The sequence below is a fragment of the Simochromis diagramma genome, unplaced genomic scaffold (assembly GCF_900408965.1).
Source record: "Simochromis diagramma unplaced genomic scaffold, fSimDia1.1 OVJJ01000753.1, whole genome shotgun sequence".
Classification (NCBI taxonomy): domain Eukaryota; kingdom Metazoa; phylum Chordata; class Actinopteri; order Cichliformes; family Cichlidae; genus Simochromis; species Simochromis diagramma.
In genome coordinates, this window is record NW_024387523.1 from 11,995,437 (window position 1) to 12,018,568 (window position 23,132).

Genomic DNA, 23,132 nt, shown 5'->3' on the forward strand with positions numbered 1-23,132 from the left:
TGAACAGGGTTACGACAACTCTGAGAGCAGCGTGAGAAAAGCCTGTGTGTTCTGCCTGGTGGCCATCTATTCAGTGATAGGAGAGGACCTCAAACCGCACCTCAGCCAACTGTCCAGCAGCAAGGTAAGTTGAATTCATCGTAAACCAGCTCACTAAAGATGTGTCGTTTCTCATCCTGGTCACCAGGATCTTTCTGTGTATACATTTCAAGCTATCGTGTCAACAGGTTTCCACCAAGAGTCGTCTATTTATTTAAATGTTTTGTTCAGCTGATTTTTTACTTTTATTTTTATTGCACAAAAGACAAGAGTGCGATAGTAAAGTGCAAACTGCATCGAGTACAGAAACAACTACAATATACTGCTTAATAACTTCGGCTGCAAAGACAGCAGCTAGCACAAAGCTAGCCAAGAACTTGGAGTGATTTTAAAGCTGAGTGAAGGCCGACCCAAGCCCAGCAGGCAGGCCCTGTAACTCAGGCAATGATGAGCAGTCAAGCTTGCAGCCTCTGTTTTTAAAGTGGCGATCACTTTGAAGTCTCTTGGCGCTAGTTTTCATCTTTTGTTCTTATATGTAAAAACAAAGAGGAAGATTCTATGTGCGTCCTCATTTGTGTCAGTGTGTGGCACTGTGGCCTCAGGTTTGTATAATTCAGTTAACTGGTCATTGTGTGACCGTACATTTCAGGTTATTGTGCTGAGTAACTCAAAAGTAAGATAAGTAGTATAAAAAGTTACTTTCTCTGATGATTAATTACATAACATAGTACATCAATTTTAAGAAAAGTAATGAGTAATGTATAACACGTTACTTTTTTTTTTTTGAGTAACGACTCCAGCGCTGGTAAATACAGATGTAGGTTCAGGGTCTGAAAAGTGAATTCAAAGCCTTTAACCTGAATTCTTTCTGAAAGCCAGCAGAGGGCAACTCCTCTGGTTGCAAAATATACTTTAGAATTGTATACAAGTGTATAAGTAAAAATGACACCTCTTATCAGTTTATCAGTTTGTGACCTCTGTAAATTGTTTCCTGATGTGGTTATGATCATAATCTCCGAGAGTCTTACTGGAAATAACATGAAGTGAACAGTTTACTGTTTAAAGTAAAGTAGGTGATTTAAAACGTGGCTGCTGTACCAGCATGCAGCGTCCTCAACAAAAACGCTCAAGTGAAGCACTCACATCAGGACACAGAGCCATTACAATCGCTACATCCATCCTTTATAAACAGTTGATGGCAACAACCATAAAAGATGAGTGATGAGTCTGTCAGCTACAGACTGATCTATTTGTGATGAATCACAGGACGACCTTTCAAAAACAGTCATGTAATAAACATTACTTGCCCAAATAATGCAGGAACCATAAACGCCACGTGTCAGCACGCAGTCGGCCTGCTCAGCTGGAGTAACTGCAATCTCGCCTTTTGGATTTTTAGCATCTCTTGGCTTGCACACATTATTTAATTCATGTTCTTCTGTTTTTCTATCTGCAGCTGAAGCTGTTGAATCTGTACATCAAGCGCGCCCAGTCCGGCACCACCGGCAACGAACCCTCAACCGAGGGCCTATAGGATACAGAGCGCCGTCCCACAGGGCAACTACAGAACTGCAGCTATGCCCACCCAACATAAACCATCTGTTCATGAGAACACAGCAACACAGACTGAGAACAAAGCATTCACAGGAGCAAACTACATACACCACACACACAGCTGTTAGGTACACACAGTCATCACACGTGCAGAGGAGAGTTGTAGTTCTGTTCGCCATTTCTTAGGATCCCTTCTGACTGAACTGAACCCTCAAACTCGGATTAAACTTAAACAGACATGCAGTCACACCCTCCACAGGTTTGTCACTACTCACTCAAGGATGAAGATATTAAATGCCCGTCCTGTCCGCTCCGCTCCATATCCACAGCACAGTCCCTCTGAACAGCATCTCGAGGTCAACAGGAAGTGGTGCATCTGCATGGTTCTCATTTCCCTGGGCGGTAATATTCCTCCAACGGTGCTGTCTCCTCGTTTCCTTCTCGAACACTCATTAACTTGAGGGAGGGGGGCGCCAGGTAGACGGGAATGTAATTTTACATTGTGTCATAGTTTGGATTTCTTTTACGCAGGGAGGTTTTACTGCAGTGGTTTTTAATACCCGGAGTTTTCTCTCTCACTCAGACGTCAACACGTGTTTCAAAAAGGTGCTGATGAGCCTGAACGGTACGACCGGCCGACCCCAGCACACGCAGCACTAACACGAGTCAAAGTGGGTCCTGCCTGCTCATAGCAAATACAGTACATACAGATTCCAAAGTTTAGGAGGCGTTATGTGCTTGGCTATGCATGAGACGAAATTTAAAAGATTAATAACTTTTTATTGGGGTCTGTTGTCAGAGTGCTCTGACTGGGGTTTTAAATTAATGTGAACAGTGTCCGCCCCTTTCAGATAAATCCATGATGTCCTCCATTTCTCCCATCTCGCATCAGTTCTGGGCAACACGTGGAGAAAGATGGCTGCTTACTACATGAAGTATGACAGGACATGGCTTATTATCACATAGTGGATATGTATCTATATATGATATTAAAATGGAGTATCCAAATAACAGTGTCATTCAGGGGAGTTCCCCAGAAGGGGGGTGCACGCGCGCACCTGTGCCCATCCTTGTTTTATTTTTATTTTTTTTCCCTCTCTCTCACACACTTATTTTGTTTATCTCTGCTGAGAAATTTGTAGAAATTTATTATTTACAGCTCTGGGGAAAAAAGAAACAAGTCATGTGTCACTTTTCTCCTGTTCGTGTCTTTCTTTCCTTCCTCTTCTTGTAACATTCTAGTTTTCACTGTTGTTTCCTCTGTGCATTTACAAAGCTGTGCTTACAATAAAATAAAGAACTTGTACAGATCACGATAAGCCCCGCCTCTCTTCATTTCTGCAGCATAAGAAAGTGCTGCGGTGAGCAGAAATACCGTGCATGGGTGGGTCTGTACCTCCTCACAGGAATGTTGGTCATGCAATTCAAGAGAATAGATCTATTAAATGCTAACAGAATGTTGCAGTTTATCTGATCCAGGATCAGTGATCAAACCTCTACAGTATCAAATATTTCGTAGTCCCTTAAAGAGTCCCTTCATCCCAAATTTACACAGTGTGACTGTGTCACAACCACTCAATTTCAGCAAACACCTCAGTATGAAAGCATCAAAAATGCAAAATTACTTATTAATATTTAGCAGTTATTTTATTCTAAAACAATTTTATTCTGAGCTGCACAGGTGATCGGTTTTATGTTTGTTTTGCGTGAAATTGGTGAAAATGTGCGTCAGGATTTTATCCTTGCTTTGACAAACCAATCAACACCTGGAGTTTAATTTACTGTCCAATAAAGCAGTGGGTTTTCCAGCTGTCGCTCTCCCGCAAAGAGCAGCAGCAGGTGGGAGATCGTGGACTTGTTAAGAAATGTTAAGTGGGCTAATCCACACATGAAATAAAAGATAACATTTAGGTCTTATGCAACATAGCTATTTGTGAAACTGGTGCTATATTTCATGTATGCATCTGTCCTCTGGGCTGTAAATTTAGGAACAGCTAAAGAGAGTCCCAGATACTGTCTGACCTGTAAAACCCCCTGGCCTTGCTGCACTCATCTACAACCTGCCAAGACCCTGCAGTTCATACTGAGTCTGTCCTCAAAACAATTCCCAACTTACGAAAACATATCAGTTACACTGTTGAAGATGGATGTGGTATACTTTAGCAGTTTTACATACTTAAACTTTGCATTTTAAATCAACTCTTGTGTTTTGCAGGTAACAACTAACCGTGGTAGTTCCCTGACTTGGAAATCTTGACTTTTTGACAGTTTTCTGCTTAAATTGGCCTTAATTTCCTAGAACAAGAAGACCTTGTTGTGAAAAGTGGGTGTTATTGGTCGGAAAGGAAGGTTTGTTTTTAGACTTTCCATGATTTCCCTGAACTGGGGTGCATGTAGCTCTTGGGCAAGGTGCTAACCCCAAGTTATCCAACTCCAATCCATCTGTCGGAGTATGAATGTGTGGGAATGTTGGATAGAAAGCGCTTGAGCAGGTAGAGTAGACAAGTGCTAAATGAGAATCAGTGTATTTACTGTAACGGTTCTTTTTGCAGGGTAAAATGATTGTTCAGCATACATCTTTAAGGACTTTAGTTACAAAGAAATGCACAGGTTTGAGTTTATTTGGGATATTCTGTAAACCATATAAGGTGATGTGTACTCACATGTCACTAATATTTGGTGAATGTCCCTTAGTGAGTCGCACCTCAACTACACTCTCTTGGTAGGCATCAACAAGCTTCTGGTGTCTGGTATAGCGTTCATTTAAATCAGTTGGTTTCTTGGTAAGGATCTGGCTTTTAGGGGTCTTTCACAAATTTTCAATAGGGTTGAGGTCGTGGCTTTGGGAAGCCTGCTCCAGCAATGTAATGTCACCCTACTTTATTACAAAGCCAGTTGTCGTGTGTGTTTGGGATCATCCTCCTGTTGGAACACCTAACTGTCTTCAAGTTTCAACCATCTAGATGTTGATTTGAGGTAAAGTTCTAGCTAATTTGTCTAGTGTACTACTGGCAACAAAACAGCCCCAGAGCACGATGCTACCACCGCGATGCTTGACACTTGGTAGTGTTCTTAGGCGTAAAAGCCTCACCTTTATTCCTCCAAATGCACCTGGTGTCATTGTGACCAAATAGCTTCAGTCTTGACTCGCCTGATCATTGCTTCGTTAACCAACACAGCAGTTTTCAGTTGTGCATTTATGTAACTAGAGTTACATGATAAATTTGCTTTTGGTGACACTAAATGTGGAACACATGAGTGATGACTGCTAAAACGGCCTCTGTACACCTATATATATACTGAATTTAAAAACATATTATTATTACATTATTCAAATGTACAAGAACTGATTGATTTTTTTTTTTATTGTAGTAATTACTGTATTCATATATTTTTAAACTGAAGGGGGGATTTTTTTATTAGATTTTTTACAAGCTGTCCATTGCAAATTCTTAATTTAAAATGAACAAGTGTTATCCAACACTTATGCAACATGAATTTTAGTTCTGTCCATGCTAGACAAGTAAAGTTACTCCCTTGTGTTCTTTGATGTTTGCATATTTGGTGTTGACTGTTGTGTGTTTATGTCCATATTCTGAATTTCCTGAGTCAGACAGAAGGACTTTAAGTCATGAGGCGGGCCTCCCCTCCACCTCCCCCTCCCTTTCAGGGCCAAAATAGCGTGTGTGCCCCACTCAGAAAAACAGACTTGAGAGTGCGCCACGTCCAGGGTCCGAGCGGTGCGTAATTATTGACCAGAGAGTGCAAAAGGTCTGTAGCCATCTTCTGTGGACTGGACTCTCCTTCTTGCTCGACACTGACATGAATGAAACACTGATTTCCCGTTTGGACCTCGTCGTCGGAACCGGGCCGAGTGGTGTTTATGTGCAGGAGAAGTGAGGAGAGGGCTGATGAGACGCGATGTTGTTCTGGCAGCCGTACACTGAAAACTTCCGAGCCCCCCTACAGAGACAGAACAGCGGCTATACGAGGTATCCGCTCATGTACACCTCAAATGTAAATGTTTGGTTTAGTTTATATCCTCACAGTGTGGGTGTTTGGAGCAACAACAATACCTGTTAATAAATAACTCTCGGTGAAAAGGTCAGCGCCCTGTCGCTGTATTTGCATCAGAGATATAACATTATTTTTACTTGACACTGAGGGGTGTTTGCATGCCTACAGGGTTCATATTTGTTGACAGTAACGACTTTTTGTAGATATGTGTTATAGTTTCAGGGAGGCAGAGCGCAACTACAGTTGGACACAATGACGGAAGCTCGAAGGTTGCTGATTGGCTAATAATTCTGCGCTGGGCACAGAGGGCGGCCTCTGATTGGCTGGACTCAGTCTTTGGCATCCTTCCCGAGGCTGGCGGTGGCAGCCCTGCGGGCTTCAGAGACCGACAGTCTGTGTGCTGAGGGAGCCATGTTGATGCTCGGTTTTGTGTCAAACGCTTCATTTTGGATGGTTAACGGACTGCGTGTTAAAAATAAGGAGCCCCGGCGGTGATTCCAGCCCCGCGATGAGAAGAGGAGCGCGGAGTGGGATGGTAGAGGGAGCGCCAGAGGAGAGCCGCTCTTAGGTCACCGGACGTAGCTCAAAGCAAGTGAAGTTGATGCTAGTTAGCTTCATAGCTCGGTAGCAACAGCTGGTGCGGGGCGCTGCGTGGGATGCGGTGTGTGGATTAAAACGATATTTTTTCCTCCCTCTGCTTGTGTCGTTCTGCTGAACAAACGTCAGTCGGACTGTATGAAGACTCGATACTTGAAGCAACAAAGGCGCTGCTGAATTCAGGCTAGCTTGCTTAAGCTTCCTTTTCAAAGCTAGCTGTTAGCTAACATTAGCATGCTGACAATCAGCTCGGATCTTCAGTCACGACTAACTATTTACTCGCTGAGTGGGTTCTAGGTTACTTTCAGGCAGTCTGCCTGTCTTGGAGCATCCCTTTGTGCGAAAATAAACTCTCAGAACTCGAGTGGAGATATGGCAATGCATCCAGTCTCTGTGGAAAGCTACCGGTTCGCCTGCCCAGCTTGCCAGGGAGCGGCTAGCGGGCTAGCAGCATAACTTTCCTCTCACGGGTGTCATTCAGAAGCTGCAGAGCTCACTTCCTCTATAAGCCGACCTCTCGTACCTGAAGCAAGCTGGCGGCCATCCGAGTAGAAGCCGAGGACAAGGAGCTGGGGCCGATGGCCTGGGTGCTGAAGATGGACGACGCCACCATCGAGTCGGGGCTGGTTCACGACTTCGACGCCAGCCTGTCCGGCATCGGGCAGGAGCTGGGCGCTGGAGCCTACAGCATGAGGTTAGAGAGACTGAAGACAACATGCCAGTCCCAGCTTCAGTGGGTCGTTGGCAAGAACAGCTCTCTGAGTGTTAACATTACAGCCCCCCTGGGTGTGTTACTCCCTTTGTGCTGGGTGTTATGGTTTCTCTTTGTTTTGGGATTTGGACTCGAGCAGTCACTGCGGGGTGCCACGATCAGGGATGAAGATTAATTTCTCTAAACACACACAAAGGCAGGGAAGGGGACACGTGTCATACTGCCAGGGACAAAGATGTTTTGTTTTTGTTTGTTTTTTTTAATCAGTCTGCACTGTTTCTCAATGCACGCGTATGTTGCAAGGACATGGGTAAAGTTTTTGTTACATCCAGGAAGTCAGGAAGACACTGTTCTGGTTTTAAGAACAGGTCTGTGGCTTTGTTTCTCATAATCAGGGTTATGTGAAAACAAGTGGCTGCACATGTCTAGGCGGATGGGACTGAATTTAGACTCTTTTTAATGGAGCTGTTCTAGGTTATAAATGAATTTGCTCAAGCATTTTTTTCCTCCCTCAATTCAGGACATATATGTACCTAATCTTTTATCATTGAAGCCAGTATTTTTTTCTGTTTACCTGCTCCTGACCTCTCTAAGCAGTGATCCATGATCATATGTTTTTAGTCTGAATATTTTAACTCTGTTTGACATTTTTTGAAACTCTTGCTTTCCTCCCGAATGATTTTCCTCAGAAAATGTAGCAGCAATTTAGTCACTGTAAATACACTTAATGTATCTTTTTACACTAGCACACCGTCATGTTTGGCCCATTTGTTTTTGGAGGTGCGTGTGACTCCAATAGTATTGGAAATCAAAAATTTATTTATGTATTTATTTCTCATTGCATGGTTATATGTATCCTAAAACTGTTTCACCACACAGGCAGTCCATAAGCATACTACATCTTTTTTCAGTGGTATTTCTCCAGCAGCAAACTTAGATTGAACTGTTGGGAGTCTGGTGACTCTGAGATGTTGGACCCATTTATTTTATTAGAGGAACATGTCTCTTCAGATCAATGCAGAGTTAGTTTTTCAATGACACTGACCCACAGCTTATAGCAGTCCTATGCTATAACCTTTACACTCATCTGATCTTAGTCCAGTTTAAATGTCTGTGCCCTCTTGTACCAAAGACCACCATCAACAGACCAAATAAGGGAGTGTCTTTTGGAATATTGGCATTCATCCCTGCAGTAGATTTCCAGAGAGCTGTAAGATGAATGCCAGCATGTTGAGGTTTTCAGGTGTTGCTGGCCCAACCCCTTATTTAAACACATTGTGTTGGTTTTTGCCAAAATATCTCACCTGCCTGTACACGCAGAGGCCAATAAACATGCAGTCTAGTAACAAATTTTATCTTCATAGTTCTGGTTTTAATATAATAACAAGCCAGTTTTTCCCTGGTTTCTGGTTAGTCAGGTTATTCCAGCATTTATGCTGATGGTGCATATTTACTCTGGCTGGGCAGCACTACTTGAGAATAATCTGTCTGCAGAGGATGCATGTGCATTTCCTGCAACTGTGCTGTCATAGTACATCCGACAAGGGACGAGAACCTCTCTGGGGAAGCAGCTGAATGATGGTGTGAACTGTCACAATACCAGTACAGGAAAGGTTGAGACTTGCTGGTCATTAGTCATTGGATTTTCCATTTGGGGGGGGGGGAATAAATAAATTCCTAATGTTTAAAAGGGTCACCAAATATATCTTGAAGTCGATATGTGTGGAAAGACTGAGCTGAGTAACTTCGTTATAAACCACCTGTTCAATTAGTAATTCTTAGTATGCGTGCACTGTTATGTAACAGGTTAATGGGAGGTCGTGATATTTGCATGATGAAGGCAAGCCCGCCGAGGGCATACATGTGCTTTATCTGCATCCGTCTGCTTTTAGCGTGTGTTTATCTGAGCATGACGTAGGTGTGTGCCTGTCGCTTATGTGTGTAAGCAAGATTACTGGTATTCAGGATATGGTATGCATTGACAGTATTAGTTTGTGCTTCAGACATACTGCTGTCTGTCTGTGGTGCAGGGGTGGGTCGTGGGTGTGTTTGGAGTCAGCAGCCGATGGGAACAGAATGTCTCGGTGTTATTCAGTGGAACGAGCTCCTCAGATTTCAGGAAGCAGATGCAGTTTTCGTGGGCAGCATGGTTCAGCTGGGCTGTGGCACCCATGTTGGTGCTGCCTGGGCTCGCTCGCTCTGCAGAGAAAACACACCGGCGAGTGATTGAGAGAAAGCGATACGGGGCAGGACAAATCTAGCAGGCAGCTCTTTGAAAGACTTCGTTGTTTTGAGGAAGGTGCTGCAGGAATTATTTGAAATTTGGTAAGGTGGTTTTAGTTTGGCTCCAGATTAGTTTTCCAGGTAATGAGATGCCCTGATCTACATATTTTTGCACAGATAGGACTTCTTTTTTTGCACATGCACACACTCCTCACCCTTCTCTGTGCCCTCATTGACACTCCCACAGCATTTGTCAGGGTGAGCCAAGTACGGGAACGTTGTCTAGAGTGGCTGCCAAGCGTGAGAGATGGTATATGTCAGCAGCTAAGGCTATCTCTGGGTGTTTCTGTTCATTTATCCTCCTGCGGACTCATGCATACATAATTAGAGAGACAGTTTGATCGATGGATAGTCTTCGTCACTTATTCTAAAAAAAGGTGATCCATTGAATTATTCCACACTGTGACAGGGAAATATTGCCCAACTGAAAGTGACATATCAAGAGTGAAGTGAGAGTGTTAAAATCACACAAACATTTGAGAGAAGGTCGTCCAGTACTGATGCATAAATACACGATTTCCTTTGCCTTCAGGAAGGTCACAGTGATTATGTTGTCATCAGGATGGAGCTCACATGGTGCTGGAGATTCAAACTAACTTTGAGACAAAAGCTAGTTGAAAAATATTGAGGCCAGTGCCAAGGAAAATACGCCAAATCAGCTCCTAACGGGGAAAACTTGTCGCTCACAACTGTTCTTGTATTGTTGTTTTTTTGTTTTTCCCTCGCTGACTTGTTTGTCTCTATCTCGCCCCTCCTAGTGATGTGCTGGCTCTGCCAATCTTTAAGCAGGAGGACTCCAGCCTCCCTCCTGAAAATGAGACCAAAAATCCCCCATTCCAGTATGTGCTGTGCACCGCCACCTCGCCCGCTGTCAAGCTGCATGACGAAACGCTCACATACCTAAACCAAGGTGAGACCTAAAGAACGGCAGGTGATTTTTGGGAGGGGGGTTGTTGACCCGGTTTTACACGACCCAGTTTGTGTTGCATGGCTGCCTGTCAACAATCCAACGTCAATAAATAATGAGCGCATTAATTTAATGCATTTCAGTGGGATCACTGTAAAATGAAACTCTTACTGATGTGAATGCCAGCCTCGTGTGCCCTCAACGTGACACACTAAGACCTGCCTATTACTGAAATGTATTGTAATGCACGTTGAATGCATAACAAGACGTTATTATTCCAGGTTATTTAACATATCAATACACACAGTTTTTATTTTATTTATTTATTTATTTAAACACAGCTCAGGGGCCTTGTTTTACGGTGGTTTGGTCATACAGGAGAGATTTTGTGGTTTTTCTTGGTAAAAGTTGTTTTTGTGTAACACTGTACTGCCCTCCAAACACTCCATTACCCCCACTGACTTTTACTTTCTCAGTGCATTAATAATGATTATCTGTCCAACTCAGTGTTTTATTCGCTTGTTTGTTTGTTTGTTTTTGCCTGTAATTTTTACTTTAAAAATGCAAGATTTACAAGTTAACTTACTTTTTTATTAGAATTGTTTTGTATAAAAACAAAACCAGCAAAGTAAGAAATTCATCATATGGTCTAAACGTCTGTTTTTGCTGCGCATATAACAATAAAATATCATAATAAAGCCTGAGAAGGAGTTTGATAGAGAGCAGGGTCAGGTATTTACTGATTGTTGGGGGTTTATATTGCTCATATTGTAGCGATAGAAAGTACCCTTGAGGTGACTGTTGGTGTGAAGTCGTGTTATATAAATAAAGCTGGATTAAATTGCATGTAATTAAACTGGAGTGAGCATGAATAAACAAAATACCTGAGCGGTGTCTTCACAGGTCAGCCTGTGCAGTGTGAGCATTTGTGCTAATTTTTTAGGAAAGACGGTTTACTTGGCAATGCATATGTTTTTGTCCGTTTCACACAAACTGAAACATAAACCACTGCAGCAGTGACACAACTTTATACCACACTGGGGTGATTTTACAAAACTTCAATCAAGAATTAAAAGGCAAATTTTCCTTCAGGTGTGATCACTTAAAGAGTATAAAATGCAAGTGGTCTCGGAGGATTCTGTATCTACTTTTTTGTGTTTTTGGTCTTTGTTCCTGGAAGTTTGATAAGGTTAAACTCTGTAACTACAGAGTCGATAGGCAGACCAGTGAGAGAGTCCAGGATTTATGATAACGTTTTGTTTGCATAGCACTTATCACAACTAGCATTTCAAAGTTCTTTACACAAAGTGCAATAAAACACAGTCATGTGTAACTAAACAGGCAGGAGTTGGAAGTTAAACCATAACAATAAATTACTAAAAGAACGTTGGGTTTTTTGTTTGTTTTTTTTAAAAGGACCTTAAATGTGATAACATCAATATATAATGCTCACAGTAAAATAATCAGAAGTTGTAACAAGTAATCCAAAAATGAGTTTTAGTGCCATTAAATCCCAGTATTGAGTGTTTCATCAGAGGAACCATTCCTGCAGTGTCATTCATAAATTTAAAACGATAATAAGGAGCCTGTACCTTTTTATTGAGTGTGTTAAATTCAAATATATGTATACACTCACTGTTCCTTGTTAAATCTTTCTTTTTTGTTGTTGTTGTGTTTTGTTTTTTTAATGTTCATCTACTCTCACTCAGGCCAGTCTTATGAGGTGCGTATGTTGGACAACAGGAAGCCAGGGGAGTTACCGGAGCTCAACAACAAGATGGTGAAGGTGAGAGGATCCTCACAGCTCGAGGACAATCATGCATCTGTGTCTGTAGACAGGACACTTTATATCTAATGTGTGTGTCTGTGTGTGTAGAGCATAGTGCGAGTGGTGTTTCACGACCGTCGGCTGCAGTACACAGAGCACCAGCAGCTGGAGGGATGGAAGTGGAACCGTCCTGGCGACCGTCTCCTTGACATCGGTAAAGATGCCTGCCGAGAAATGTTTGCTTAGACTGTCCCGTTCATGTGTGTGATTTGTAACTCAAATATTTCTGTGTGTGTGTGTGTCTGTGTATCAGATATCCCCATGTCAGTGGGCATTGTGGAGCCAAAGACTCACCCCTCCCAGCTGAATGCTGCAGAGTTTCTGTGGGACTTGAACAAAAGAACTTCTGTGTTTGTGCAGGTAACACTCAGACATCCTCTGACACTCATTCAAACCACAGAGAGACACACACACACATACATCCTCTCTCTTTGAGCCACCTGCTCAGCGTGCTGCTGAATTTCCACATCAAACACGTTTTGACTTCATCGTGTCTACCCGCCGTCTGCAGGTGCACTGCATTAGCACAGAGTTCACTCCCAGGAAGCACGGCGGAGAGAAGGGCGTCCCCTTCAGGATCCAGATCGACACGTTCGCCCTCGGAGACGGCGGAGACTACACGGAGCACCTCCACTCTGCCTCCTGCCAAATTAAAGTCTTCAAGGTGCTCACTCAATCTTAAACAGGGCACGTTTGAAACTGTGCCAGCACTCACCAGTTACATCTCTTCTTCTCTGCTTCCTGTTTAGCCAAAGGGGGCAGATCGCAAGCAAAAGACTGACAGGGAGAAGATGGAGAAACGCACAGCTCAAGAGAAGGAAAAGTACCAGCCTTCTTACGATACCACTATCCTGTCAGAGGTCGGTACAGGGCTGCTGTGAACTCCTAGGCTTTATGTGACTTTGACACTAACTAGCTTATAATACTAACAAGCTTCCAGGTTCAGTTCTTGTTCATAATACAAAAGACTCCATCACTGCCAACCAGTCTGAAAATTACAATGCTTTGGATTTAAGAACTAACGAACGGCAATAACTTTATTCAGAAAGCTGCTGAAGTCATATAATCCTCTTAATTCGTTGGCCGTGGTTTCTCACTGTTTCTCACATTCAAGTGTATAAATGTCAGGGACTCTGAAACAATCAGTTACTGCGTTTTTAAACCTCAGATCATCAAAAATACGACGATCGCGTTGAGCCCAAAAATAAAAACCCTCCTTTGATTTATTTGGGGGGAGGTGGTCTTTTTTTTTTTTTTTTTTTTTTAAATCACAGAAATGTTTTTCACTTTGCGCTGTGCAGTGGCACAGATTTGATGTCACATTAGTTTGCCAGGTGTGTTTAATGTTAGGAGACCCGTGTTTGCTCACACGGCTGTCATCTTTCCTTCTTTCCGCCTCATTTGTTCACCAAATCAGAGGCATGCTGCTGCTGTGAAACAACAACCGGATAACTGGTTAGTATTTCTATGCCCAGCTATCAGCTAGTCGACTTGCAGCACACAACTGAAGTGGATTTTGTGTCACTTTGTGTGGTTTTACCATATTTTCTCAGATACTGAACAGACTTTTATTGTCAGCTCAACTGTTTGTCTAGACCAATGATTCCCAATGTGTGGGCTGCAACCCCCTATGGGGTCTGAATGGGCCACAGCAGGCCCAGTGTGCCCAGTATCCCTCCTGCACACGTTCAGGCGGTCTTGCCTCTCTAACATCGTCTCTACAGCCTGAGCTGTTCCTTTGATGTACTCCCTCCTGCTTGCTCGCAGTGAAAATTAAGTTAACTGATATTCTTAATTCTCCTATATTAGAAATGTAAATGGATGGGACCGTATAATTTTAATCTGTGGAGCGTTTATACGACTAAATCCTACAGGATGAGAAACATATTTCTATTTTACTTATGTTTTATAACCAACTAATAAACTTTTGGCTTATTTCTTATTGGATTCTGTAGGATTACATCTTTTTAGGGTTATTTTAAAATCAAAAGTGTTTCTATATTAGAATCTTGTTTTGACTTGTCTTTTGTAATTCATTTTAAAATTGCCATTATTTATTGTTATTCTTAATTTTGGGGCTTTTTTTGCTCCTGAACTTTTTCTTGTCACTAATTGTAAAGATTTTAATTTTGAAACTAAAGCTGCTGATAGAAGATCAGGTTCAACAATTTCATCACTGGAGCATGAATAAATGAAAGCACAAAGGAAATGCTTTGTTAGGTATGTGTGACCATCAGTTGGGCGTTTTTAGTGAAGGTTTGGGTGTGCCACTGAAAATGTTTATGTTTCAAATGAAGCTGCAGGGGTGTGAAGTTTGGGAATAGCTGGTCTCGACTAAATAGTTGTGTTAATGTGACAAAAGGGATTTATTTTAATTTGTTCTAGCTGATTATATAAGTGAGATTGTTCAGGGTCTTCTCATATCTACGTCCCCCTTAAACATCACTCACACAGATGGTCATCAAACCAGCTACAAACTGCACTCTTGGTGTCACAGCTTTGCTAAATAATGCTACAGTAACACTAGAGAAAACGGGTCCGAGAACGCAGCACAACCAAAATTACTGCAACTGCAATAAGCTTGTGACCTCGTTGCCTTTAAAATAGTTGCTTTGAAGACTGGTACGAGGTGTGCAACCAGTTGCTGTCTTCAAAGCAACTTTGTTTTCAGTTTAAGATGGACCCAGGTTAAGTTGGAAATTATGCACAATCTGTTGGTGATTAAATGGTCATCTACCTCCATAGACATTCACATTAATTTCTTTTATTCACAGTCCAGTCAGAACTTCATACAGCTGAAACAGAGATTCCTTCACAAGTGATGACGTAGTTGCTGCGAGACAGCAATTTGACAGTACAGCGAGGTTGCCGAGCACCTGTACTGTTGTACAGGTGCTCGGCAACCTCGCTGTAAAACAAGAATATAACCAGAATACAGCCACTGTTGCAAAGAGATGCATCACAGACGAGGTGTGCCTATAAATTAGACCACAGTCTATGACAGTCAGTCTGACTCAAGACTGACTGTCATAGAGACGGGTTACCTCCCATTCAATCACTTTGCAAACACAAAGTCACCCAGAGGTCAAGGATGTCAGACGGTCGGCCCTAATTGGTAGCTGCAACTACTTGCAGCAAAAGAATCACCGGCTGATTGATGAAAGTTTTCCCAGTGAAAAAGAGGATGTCGTTCTATTTTTACTGTAGTGTGACTGAGTCATAAAGCATAACATGGACAAACTGTAAATATAACAAACATAAAACCACCTATGTCAGAACATCAGTTTTCTTAACACCTCATCCAGTTCAGGGTTTTGGGGTCTGGAGTCCTTCCCAGCTGACATTGTGGGCGAGGTGGTGGTTCTCCCCAAAGATCGCCGGTTTGTCGGAAGGTTTATATCAGAACATGCGTAACATTTTAGCCGACATTCGTCAGCTTCCCCAACAGCCAGACGGGTCTGTTTCTTCCATCAGTAAGGGCTGGCCAGCCTTTATTTATTAGCATCAATCATGCTCTGCACCTTTTATCAGAGACCCAGCTTTTAATTCATTTTCACTGTTGCTGCAGTGACTTAACTTCTCGCTTGGAGGAAAATGGTTTGCAATTTGTTGCATAAAGAGGAAAAAAAACACTTTGAATCTTTTGCAGCTTGTATTAAAATAAGTTAGTAATGAAGTCTAAAGAATTGCCTTTTATCAAATATATTACATTTATTTTGTGAAATAGTGTCTCTGTGACTTTTCTGTGTTTGGCGGGTGAGGGTGAAACTCTCCTCAGACTGTTTTAAAATGCGCTCAAATGTTATTGGACTATAATTACGGTGATAACTACACCTCTGTATCTGTTCCCCACATATCGAGTTGGAGGTTTTAGTTGTTTGTGTGATAACCGCTGGCTGGTTAATCTCTGCTGTGTGTCTGTATGTAGACGAGGCTTGAGCCCATCATAGAGGATGCGGGCGACCATGAGCTGAAAAAGTCCAGCAAGCGGACACTTCCCGCTGATTGTGGCGACTCCTTGGCCAAAAGAGGCAGTGTAAGCATCCTGCTCTGCTCTCCTCTTCCTCCTCTTAATCACTCCACACACTGTCTGCCACCTTTTTTAGGACCTATTGTTGATTAGTGAGGCCGTCAGTTGCTGTTTAGGGGATGTTGTACTGAACTTGACTTTAGGCTAGATGGAGCTAAATGTCTTTCACTTGTTGTTTCTGTGTAGTTTGAGCTGCTTGTATCAATAAGTGCGCTTTCCACAGTGCTCTCCTTGGCCAGACAACGCCTACACCAGCACCAACCAGGCAGCTACTCTCTCCTTCGCCTCCACCCCACTGTCGACCTACACGACCTCCTCAGTACTGGACAGGTACCTTGAAAGTGTGTGTGTGAGTGAGAGAGCTTTCTGTTTTTTAGGTAAAGTGTATACTGGTCCTAAATCAACGTCTCTGTTTTCCAGTGACTCGTCCTCACCCAATCACCAGGCAGACCCTGGCAGCCATGGCAACTCGGAGGTTAGTGAAAAGTGACACACCTGCACGAACAGAACAGAGGTGTAAGAGAGACTCGGGTGTAGATGATGACGTAATTGATTGCTTTGCCACGTGTGTGCTGAGTCACTGTCAGGCTGTAACGACTCGGCTGAACAGTGCAGAGGCGCTGTTAATGGTAACATTTGTTCTGCTGTGACGAACACCTGCTGCCGTGTCACATGATACGTTTTCCTCCCTTAATGACACAGGGTTAAGATTTTATTGAGTTTCAGTAAGTGGCACAATCGCAGTACCGACTGCTGCTGTGGTTAAATCCATGTTTGTTTCTGATGAGCAGCAACATTTATTCCAGTCGATATTTAGATAACTTTTTCTGCTGTTTTTACCTTTCATTTTAATTCTCTCCATGAATTTGAGCTACATTCGAACATTCAAAGCGTATTTTCTCCCATTTATCTGCCATTATATCTCTGTGTAATATGAAATGTAGTGTTTTCAGTTACAGAGAGGAGAAAATGGTGTAGGTGACTGACGAATGTCTCACCTCCACTCATCAGTTGAGTTTGGATCCATGACTTTTTTTCCACTCTTTGTGTTTTATTTGAAATTGTCTGAAGTTTCTTTTCCACTAGCGCCTGCTCAATTCAACTTTACTCAGTTTTGGTCATTTTCTATTGCAAGTCAGTAAAGCTCAATGTGAGTGGGGTTATTATAGCGAGGTGGCTCTTAACTCCTGTGATGTTTTTTGTTTGCGACACAAACGCTAAAAAACAATGGAGGACATTGAGGCGTTGGTATACATGTTGCTAAACTGATGTTAAATGTCTGCACCGCTTCATGTGTCGCCATTTCCCCCGTTTCCGGCTTTCAAAGATGGCATCACTCATGAGTCATCCAGTGACGTCACTCCTGTGCCAATCAGTGTCATGCAGTCTGTTGGCGTCATATTTTTGGTACCAGGTACTACCACCTAATATAAAACCAGGGCTCGCAAAATTTCAAAATCCCTGGTAGCCCTTGGGGCAGGCACTCTTCAGTTTTTGGTAGCCCAAAATAAATTTAAGTAGCCCAAATAAATTAAAAAAAAAAAAAAAAAGAGGACAATTTTTTGATTGATGTTTTGTTTCCTTTACAATATTATACTTTAATGTATAATATTGTAAAGGAAACAAAACATCAATCTAAAAATATTTAAAACACAAATTACAACAACAAATTACAATCATCAACTCAAATACTTGGTTCTAATTGAACAGAAATTTCTATGAACTTGCAAGAACTGTGTAGAACATGAATCAGTCTGTGTCAGATCCTGAATTGGAAATTTCCACTGAAATCAAAGGTAAGAGGCAAGTGGAACCAAGATCTAGGACATTTACTTTTTGAAGGTTTCACTCTTTGCGATTTTGCGAGCCCTGAAAACCCTAAAAGTCGAGCTGAGTAGGTTCTAGTGGAAAAGAGGCTTTAGTGCCCTCAGTTTTAATCCAAATATGGTTTAGCTCAGTAGGGCTGAGTTGTGTTAATGTTTCGACCCCCTGTTTGCTCCTCTTTACAGCAGTTGAGCCCCACTGCCTCCATACAGGACACACAGAAGTGGCTGCTGAAAAATCGCTTCAGCTCCTACACACGGCTCTTCTCTAACTTCTCAGGTATGCACAGGCAGGTTGTCAGACACACAGCGTGGTCAGGCGTGGTCATGATGTTGAAAGACGTGCGCGTGTATTAGAAGTGACCGGATGTCCTCCCTTTTTATTTATTTATTTGTTTTAAGGTTCTGATTTGTTAAAGCTAACCCGGGACGATCTAGTCCAGATTTGTGGGCCAGCAGATGGGATCAGGCTCTTCAATGCACTCAAATCCAGGTAGGTCACACATGAGTGGCTGCTTCTGGTAAATACAAAGCAAAAAAACAAGTTAAAGAGAGACAGAGACATAACATGATGGTACCCACAACAAAAACACAGCGAGTTATCTCCCATCATGCCAGCTCCAGGCTCTGTGATACACCACCCACGCTGTTTTCTGTGTATGCAGGTCAGTGCGTCCCAGACTGACAATATATGTCTGTAAGGAGTCCCTTCAAGAGAGCCCCCTGCTGGATAGACACAGCACTAACGAAAATGGAGAACACTGTCTCTCCTCTGGTTTACACGGTAAAGACGAACAGATGCTGCTGATATTAATCAGGGACCAAATGCCGTCTGTGATTATTATCATGACCGTGAAACCGGTCTGGTGTGTTTCTGTGCAGTGTACCATGCTCTGTATCTAGAGGAGCTCACAGCTGCAGAACTCATCCGCAAGATGGCGTGCGTGTGCAGCATTCCACTGGGAACGATCAACCAGGTGTACCGACAGGGTCCTACAGGCATACACATCTTGCTAAGTGACCAGGTACACACACACACTCTTTATATTTTGAGTGTCACATTCATGGCCCTGAAAGACTCAAGAAGTGGAAGTCTTTAATTAAAAAACAGTGGAATAAATGGTATTTATTCCACACACACACTGACTGATGCTTCAGGGGAAATTTGGGGTTCAAGGATACTCACAGAAGACCCACTCTACCTCCCAAGCCACAGTCCACCCATAAACAGGAAAATGCCTCACTGTGTGCTTTAGTGGACATGGTGACGTCCTTTTCACTCAGCTTTCAGGATGTACAATACCTCCACAAACACCGTGCTCAGAAATAAGGCACCATAGAAGTTGTGGGTTTGAGATCTGGTTTAGTGTAGTGGTTTACACATTTGCCTAACAAGTGAAAAATACCCGTGTTGAGCCGAGGAGTGAACCACCAACCCTTCAGTTATCGATGATCTGCTCTGCCTCCTGAGCTACAAACACTCACAGCTTACAGAGGAATAACCGGACGCCATCATCGTCTCTTATTTGCATGTTGTTTATGGGCTCTTTGTGTGTCACACACACTGTGTCGCTCTTCAGAGTCGGACCTGTGTGCTACCGAAACAAACCTTTAACCTGCTGAGAATGCTTCATGAGCTCCAGCGCTTCACCCTGTTTTGTTTTTTTGTTTTTTTTACTTCTCTCCCACAGATGGTTTACAACTTCCCTGACGAGAGCTGTTTTTTAATCAGCACTGTCAAAGGTCAGCAGTCTATGCTAACAGATAGAAAGCCACAACCTAGATCACTGTTTGACGAGGATGTAATGTCTCCCTTCACTTTTTCCCCCTCTCTGCAGATGAGTCGGGCGAAGGACTCCATCTAATCTTGAAGTAGTGAGGAGGACAGATGGCATCACTAATTCTCCACCCTCTGTTTTGGAGCTGAAGCCTCCCTCTGTCCATCCCTCTGCCTGCCTCTACTCTTTCCCTCTTCTTCCTCCCTGTCTCTCTAAGCGATAGCTTGACGGGAAGCAGACAGACTGCGCTAAAGCCATGTAAATGTTAGAATCTGACATGGGTGTGTCCACTGTTTCATATTGAAAACATTATTAACGAAGGAGATTTAGTTCAAAGAAGAGAGACCGGTGGGATGTGGGATAAAGGGGGGAAAGTTAGCAATGTTCTATGTATTTTTATTTTATTTTTTTATTTTATTTTTCTGTCTTTTGTATGGTTTTTGTGTGGAGATCGGAGGGTGGCGGCTCCGGGAGAGGAGTGGGGGTCGGCAGGAGAAGGAAAGCGTTTCCTTATTGCTCGTTGCCCTTCCTTCACAACGCACACAACCAGCACTAGGCCAGTATTTGGTAACCTGTACTGCTGAACAGCATGCGATCTCATACTAACTCGCTTAAAGGAGAATCCCACCGTGCCCTGCTTGTTTAACATTCACGATGGGTTTGTCTTAATAAACCATTAATTAACCAACCACGTATTGATCAGCCAAGCTTGGTAACCCCCGGAAAGAAACGGGCGTTTTGTAGATGTTTTTTGTTTTTCTTTGACTTTGTCAGACTGACTGCTTTCATTAACTCTCGTCTCGCGAAGTCGTCCTCAGTGATTTACAGCCATATCTCTGTGCTGACGCAACGTCACGCCCAGCTTTCCTGATGCACGTCCTGTTTATTCTGAGCTTTTACTCATTTTACTTCGTGCTTTATTTATGGATCAGCCGTTTCTTTCATTGAATTTACGTGTTTCTGGTGCCATACTGGCTTTTTTTTTTTTTTTTTTTTTTTTTTTTAAATAGAGCGATCTTTAACTTACATTTACACACACACACACAGCGCATACACTTCATATTTGACTCCTCTGCTTTGTGTACTGACTTTGAAACACTCGATCAGAGACATGTGATTCTTGGCCGTTTGTGTGCAAGAAGGAAAAACAAAACGACGAAACCTCTTAAGAAAACAGTCAGCCTATCCTAAAACCTCCTATCATGGGGACCAAACAGGCTTTTAGATTCATAGGCTTTTTTTTTTTTTTCTTTCTGCCTGACTCTGGACACCTTAGAAGCATTAAGAGACGATTAAGTCAAATTTAGCAGCATTGCTTGTGCGCAAAAGTAATAAACCCTCTGTTCCAGGATCTGCTTTGCAAAGAAAAAACACCAAACACCCGCTATCTCCTGGTTTCAATAGTCTTATTTCTGGAGAGCAGAAAACCTTCACAGCACCACATCCACCTTGTATTTTTACGTAGCTGAACGCAGGAAGTCGTGTGTTTCGAGCGCCCTTATCTTTGAAAAAGTGACGGGAAGCCTCTCACTGCTCCTGGGGGTTCAGTTAAGTCGACATAATGATTTTTGGTACACGGTGTTTCAGCATTTTTGAAGTGCGTACACTTGAGCGTGTCAGTGTCTGAATGTGTGTGTGTGTGTCTAAGTGTGCACTCGTATCATTTTTCTTTTCTTGCAAAGACTTCATTATGTCAGTTTTAAAAAAAAAAAAAAAAAAAAAAAAAAACAACAAAAAACTTTTTTCCTGTTGGTATAATGAAACCGTGTTTTAGCTTGCTAATGTAGTAAAGAGCATGTGGAAGATGGGGAAAGGTAGGAAATGGTAATTTTTGTCAGTGACTGTAACCCCTGTCTTTTTCCAGACGTTAGAGACCAAGCCTGCACTGAAGAAATTCACAAAATTCAAGCTTGATGTGTAGTCAGTAGTCCTACTGCCCCTACCCTCTTCTTAACCGAGAAGGAGAACAAAAAAATAAAACAGAATGTCGAGACTAAAAAAAAAAAGTTTTTGTCTCCCCACACGCCAGAGCCAGGACTGTAGCTCTTGTGGTGTTTTAGGAGGACGTGAGCGCCGCAGCGCAGTAAAGCTGTGGTCATCAGCTCAGACATTAATAGAGCGAGTCCGGCGAACTCTTGAATAGCAGTTTTGGTCCGCTGAAGGCCTGACCGCGTGACTGTCTGTGTGACTGTGTGTAAGAGAGTGCGAGCTCGAGAGGTGACCACTGTTGATGTACAGTACAATGTCTGATGATGATGATGCTTATGTACACAGTATCATATGCTGGAGATGTACACAACCACGTGCTGGGAATAAATGATTTCATAACTTTGTCTGGTGTCCTGCTTTATTATTACAACTGTAATGGTGTTTGAGACCTACAGCATCCCTTAATCTTTTTTTTTTTTTTTTTTTTTTTTTTTTTTTTTTTGTCTTTTTCACCCAAAAACTAAACTTGTAAAATGAAAATAATGGATGAATTAAAAGTAGTGGGTTAATTTGTTTTATTTATTTTTATTTAGGTTTGATAAACACATTTATTTTAAATTGAGTATTCTGGCAATTATGTTGTTGTTCAGGCATTAGAAAGATTAAAATGATGGTCAATGATTTATAACTTAGACTTCATAGATTTGCAAATTTGAGCTGCTTCCTTTAGGGGTGACCAGTGTGAACCATCTGCCTCCATCTCATCTTATCCAAAGCAGCATCCTGTCACAACAACCCTCTGCGATGTCCTCCTTCACTATCCATGAACCACCTCTGTGGTCTTCCTCTTTAACTGCCTGCCTGGCAGCTCCATATTTAACATCCTTTGTCCAGTATATCCACTATCCCTCCTCTGCACATGTCCAAACCATCTTCACCCTTGTGTCTCTGACTTTGTCCGCAGATGGTCCCTCTGATGTCCTCATCTCTAATCTTGTCTGTTCTGCTCACTCGCACATTAAAGTCTCAATATCTTCAGCTCAGCTTCCTCTCTCTCTATCAGTGTCACCATCTCCAACCATACGTCACGTCAGGTCTCACTACCATCTTGTAAACCTTCCCTTTGACCCCTGCTGATATCCTTCTGTCAAAAATCACCTTTAATATCATCATCAGTAAGGCCAAGGCATGCACACTTGCAGACACAGACATCATATAGACTCCTTTCTAGGTTAGAGTTAAGACATATTTTGCTCCTACCTGCATAAGCAACAGTTTTTTGCAGAATGTTTTCCTGATGTTTCAGAGATAAGCACGAAGAAGATGATCAACAGGAAGCACCTTGCGTGGAGACAGTGAAAATATCTCTTTGAGTGTGTTAAAGGTCGTCAACACAGAATTGTGGTGTGCCTTTTGTTGCAGGACAATTAAATGAGGCGCTGCATTGACTCATAATTTATCAAGCAGATTGTGAGCACAAAACACCTGCCTGTGAGCCCCCAAAGCAGATGTTTAGGACCCAAAATCATGCTAATTGTCACTCTGGTTTTCTCTTATCAGAGGCTGTATCACACCTGGGCTGAGGAGTGAATATAGCAGGTGCAAATTAATGACCAAACCAGACAAAAACCCACA

At 42.5% G+C, this 23,132-nt stretch overlaps 2 protein-coding genes across 48 annotated transcripts in view; both read left to right on the forward strand.

Moving 5' to 3' along the window:
• clasp2 (cytoplasmic linker associated protein 2) overlaps window positions 1–2,907 on the forward strand; it is a 61,219-nt gene extending 58,312 nt beyond the window's left edge. For all 44 annotated transcript variants that reach the window (XM_040020551.1, XM_040020557.1, XM_040020550.1 and 41 more), the window contains 2 exons: window positions 8–124; window positions 1,496–2,907. In XM_040020551.1, the coding sequence (XP_039876485.1) occupies window positions 8–124; window positions 1,496–1,573 (195 nt within the window). In that variant the 3' untranslated portion in view covers window positions 1,574–2,907. The remainder of the gene's footprint in view (window positions 1–7; window positions 125–1,495) is intronic.
• Window positions 2,908–5,295: 2,388 nt separating this feature from the next.
• ubp1 (upstream binding protein 1) lies at window positions 5,296–21,901 on the forward strand. 4 transcript variants are annotated; one of them, XM_040020602.1, is made up of 16 exons: window positions 5,296–5,585; window positions 9,961–10,112; window positions 11,819–11,895; window positions 11,986–12,091; window positions 12,191–12,297; window positions 12,449–12,601; window positions 12,687–12,797; window positions 15,866–15,973; window positions 16,191–16,297; window positions 16,388–16,442; window positions 17,977–18,070; window positions 18,193–18,283; window positions 18,456–18,574; window positions 18,673–18,815; window positions 19,482–19,533; window positions 19,629–21,901. In XM_040020602.1, the coding sequence occupies exons 1-16, from the start codon at window positions 5,515–5,517 to the stop codon at window positions 19,664–19,666; spliced, it is 1,584 nt and encodes a 527-aa protein (XP_039876536.1). In that variant the 5' UTR covers window positions 5,296–5,514; the 3' UTR covers window positions 19,667–21,901. The 4 variants fall into 4 exon arrangements, with proteins under 4 accessions (XP_039876536.1, XP_039876537.1, XP_039876535.1 ...); XM_040020601.1 differs by lacking the exon at window positions 5,296–5,585 and adding an exon at window positions 5,716–6,901; XM_040020604.1 differs by lacking the exon at window positions 5,296–5,585 and adding an exon at window positions 6,917–9,244.
• Window positions 21,902–23,132: the final 1,231 nt, after the last annotated feature.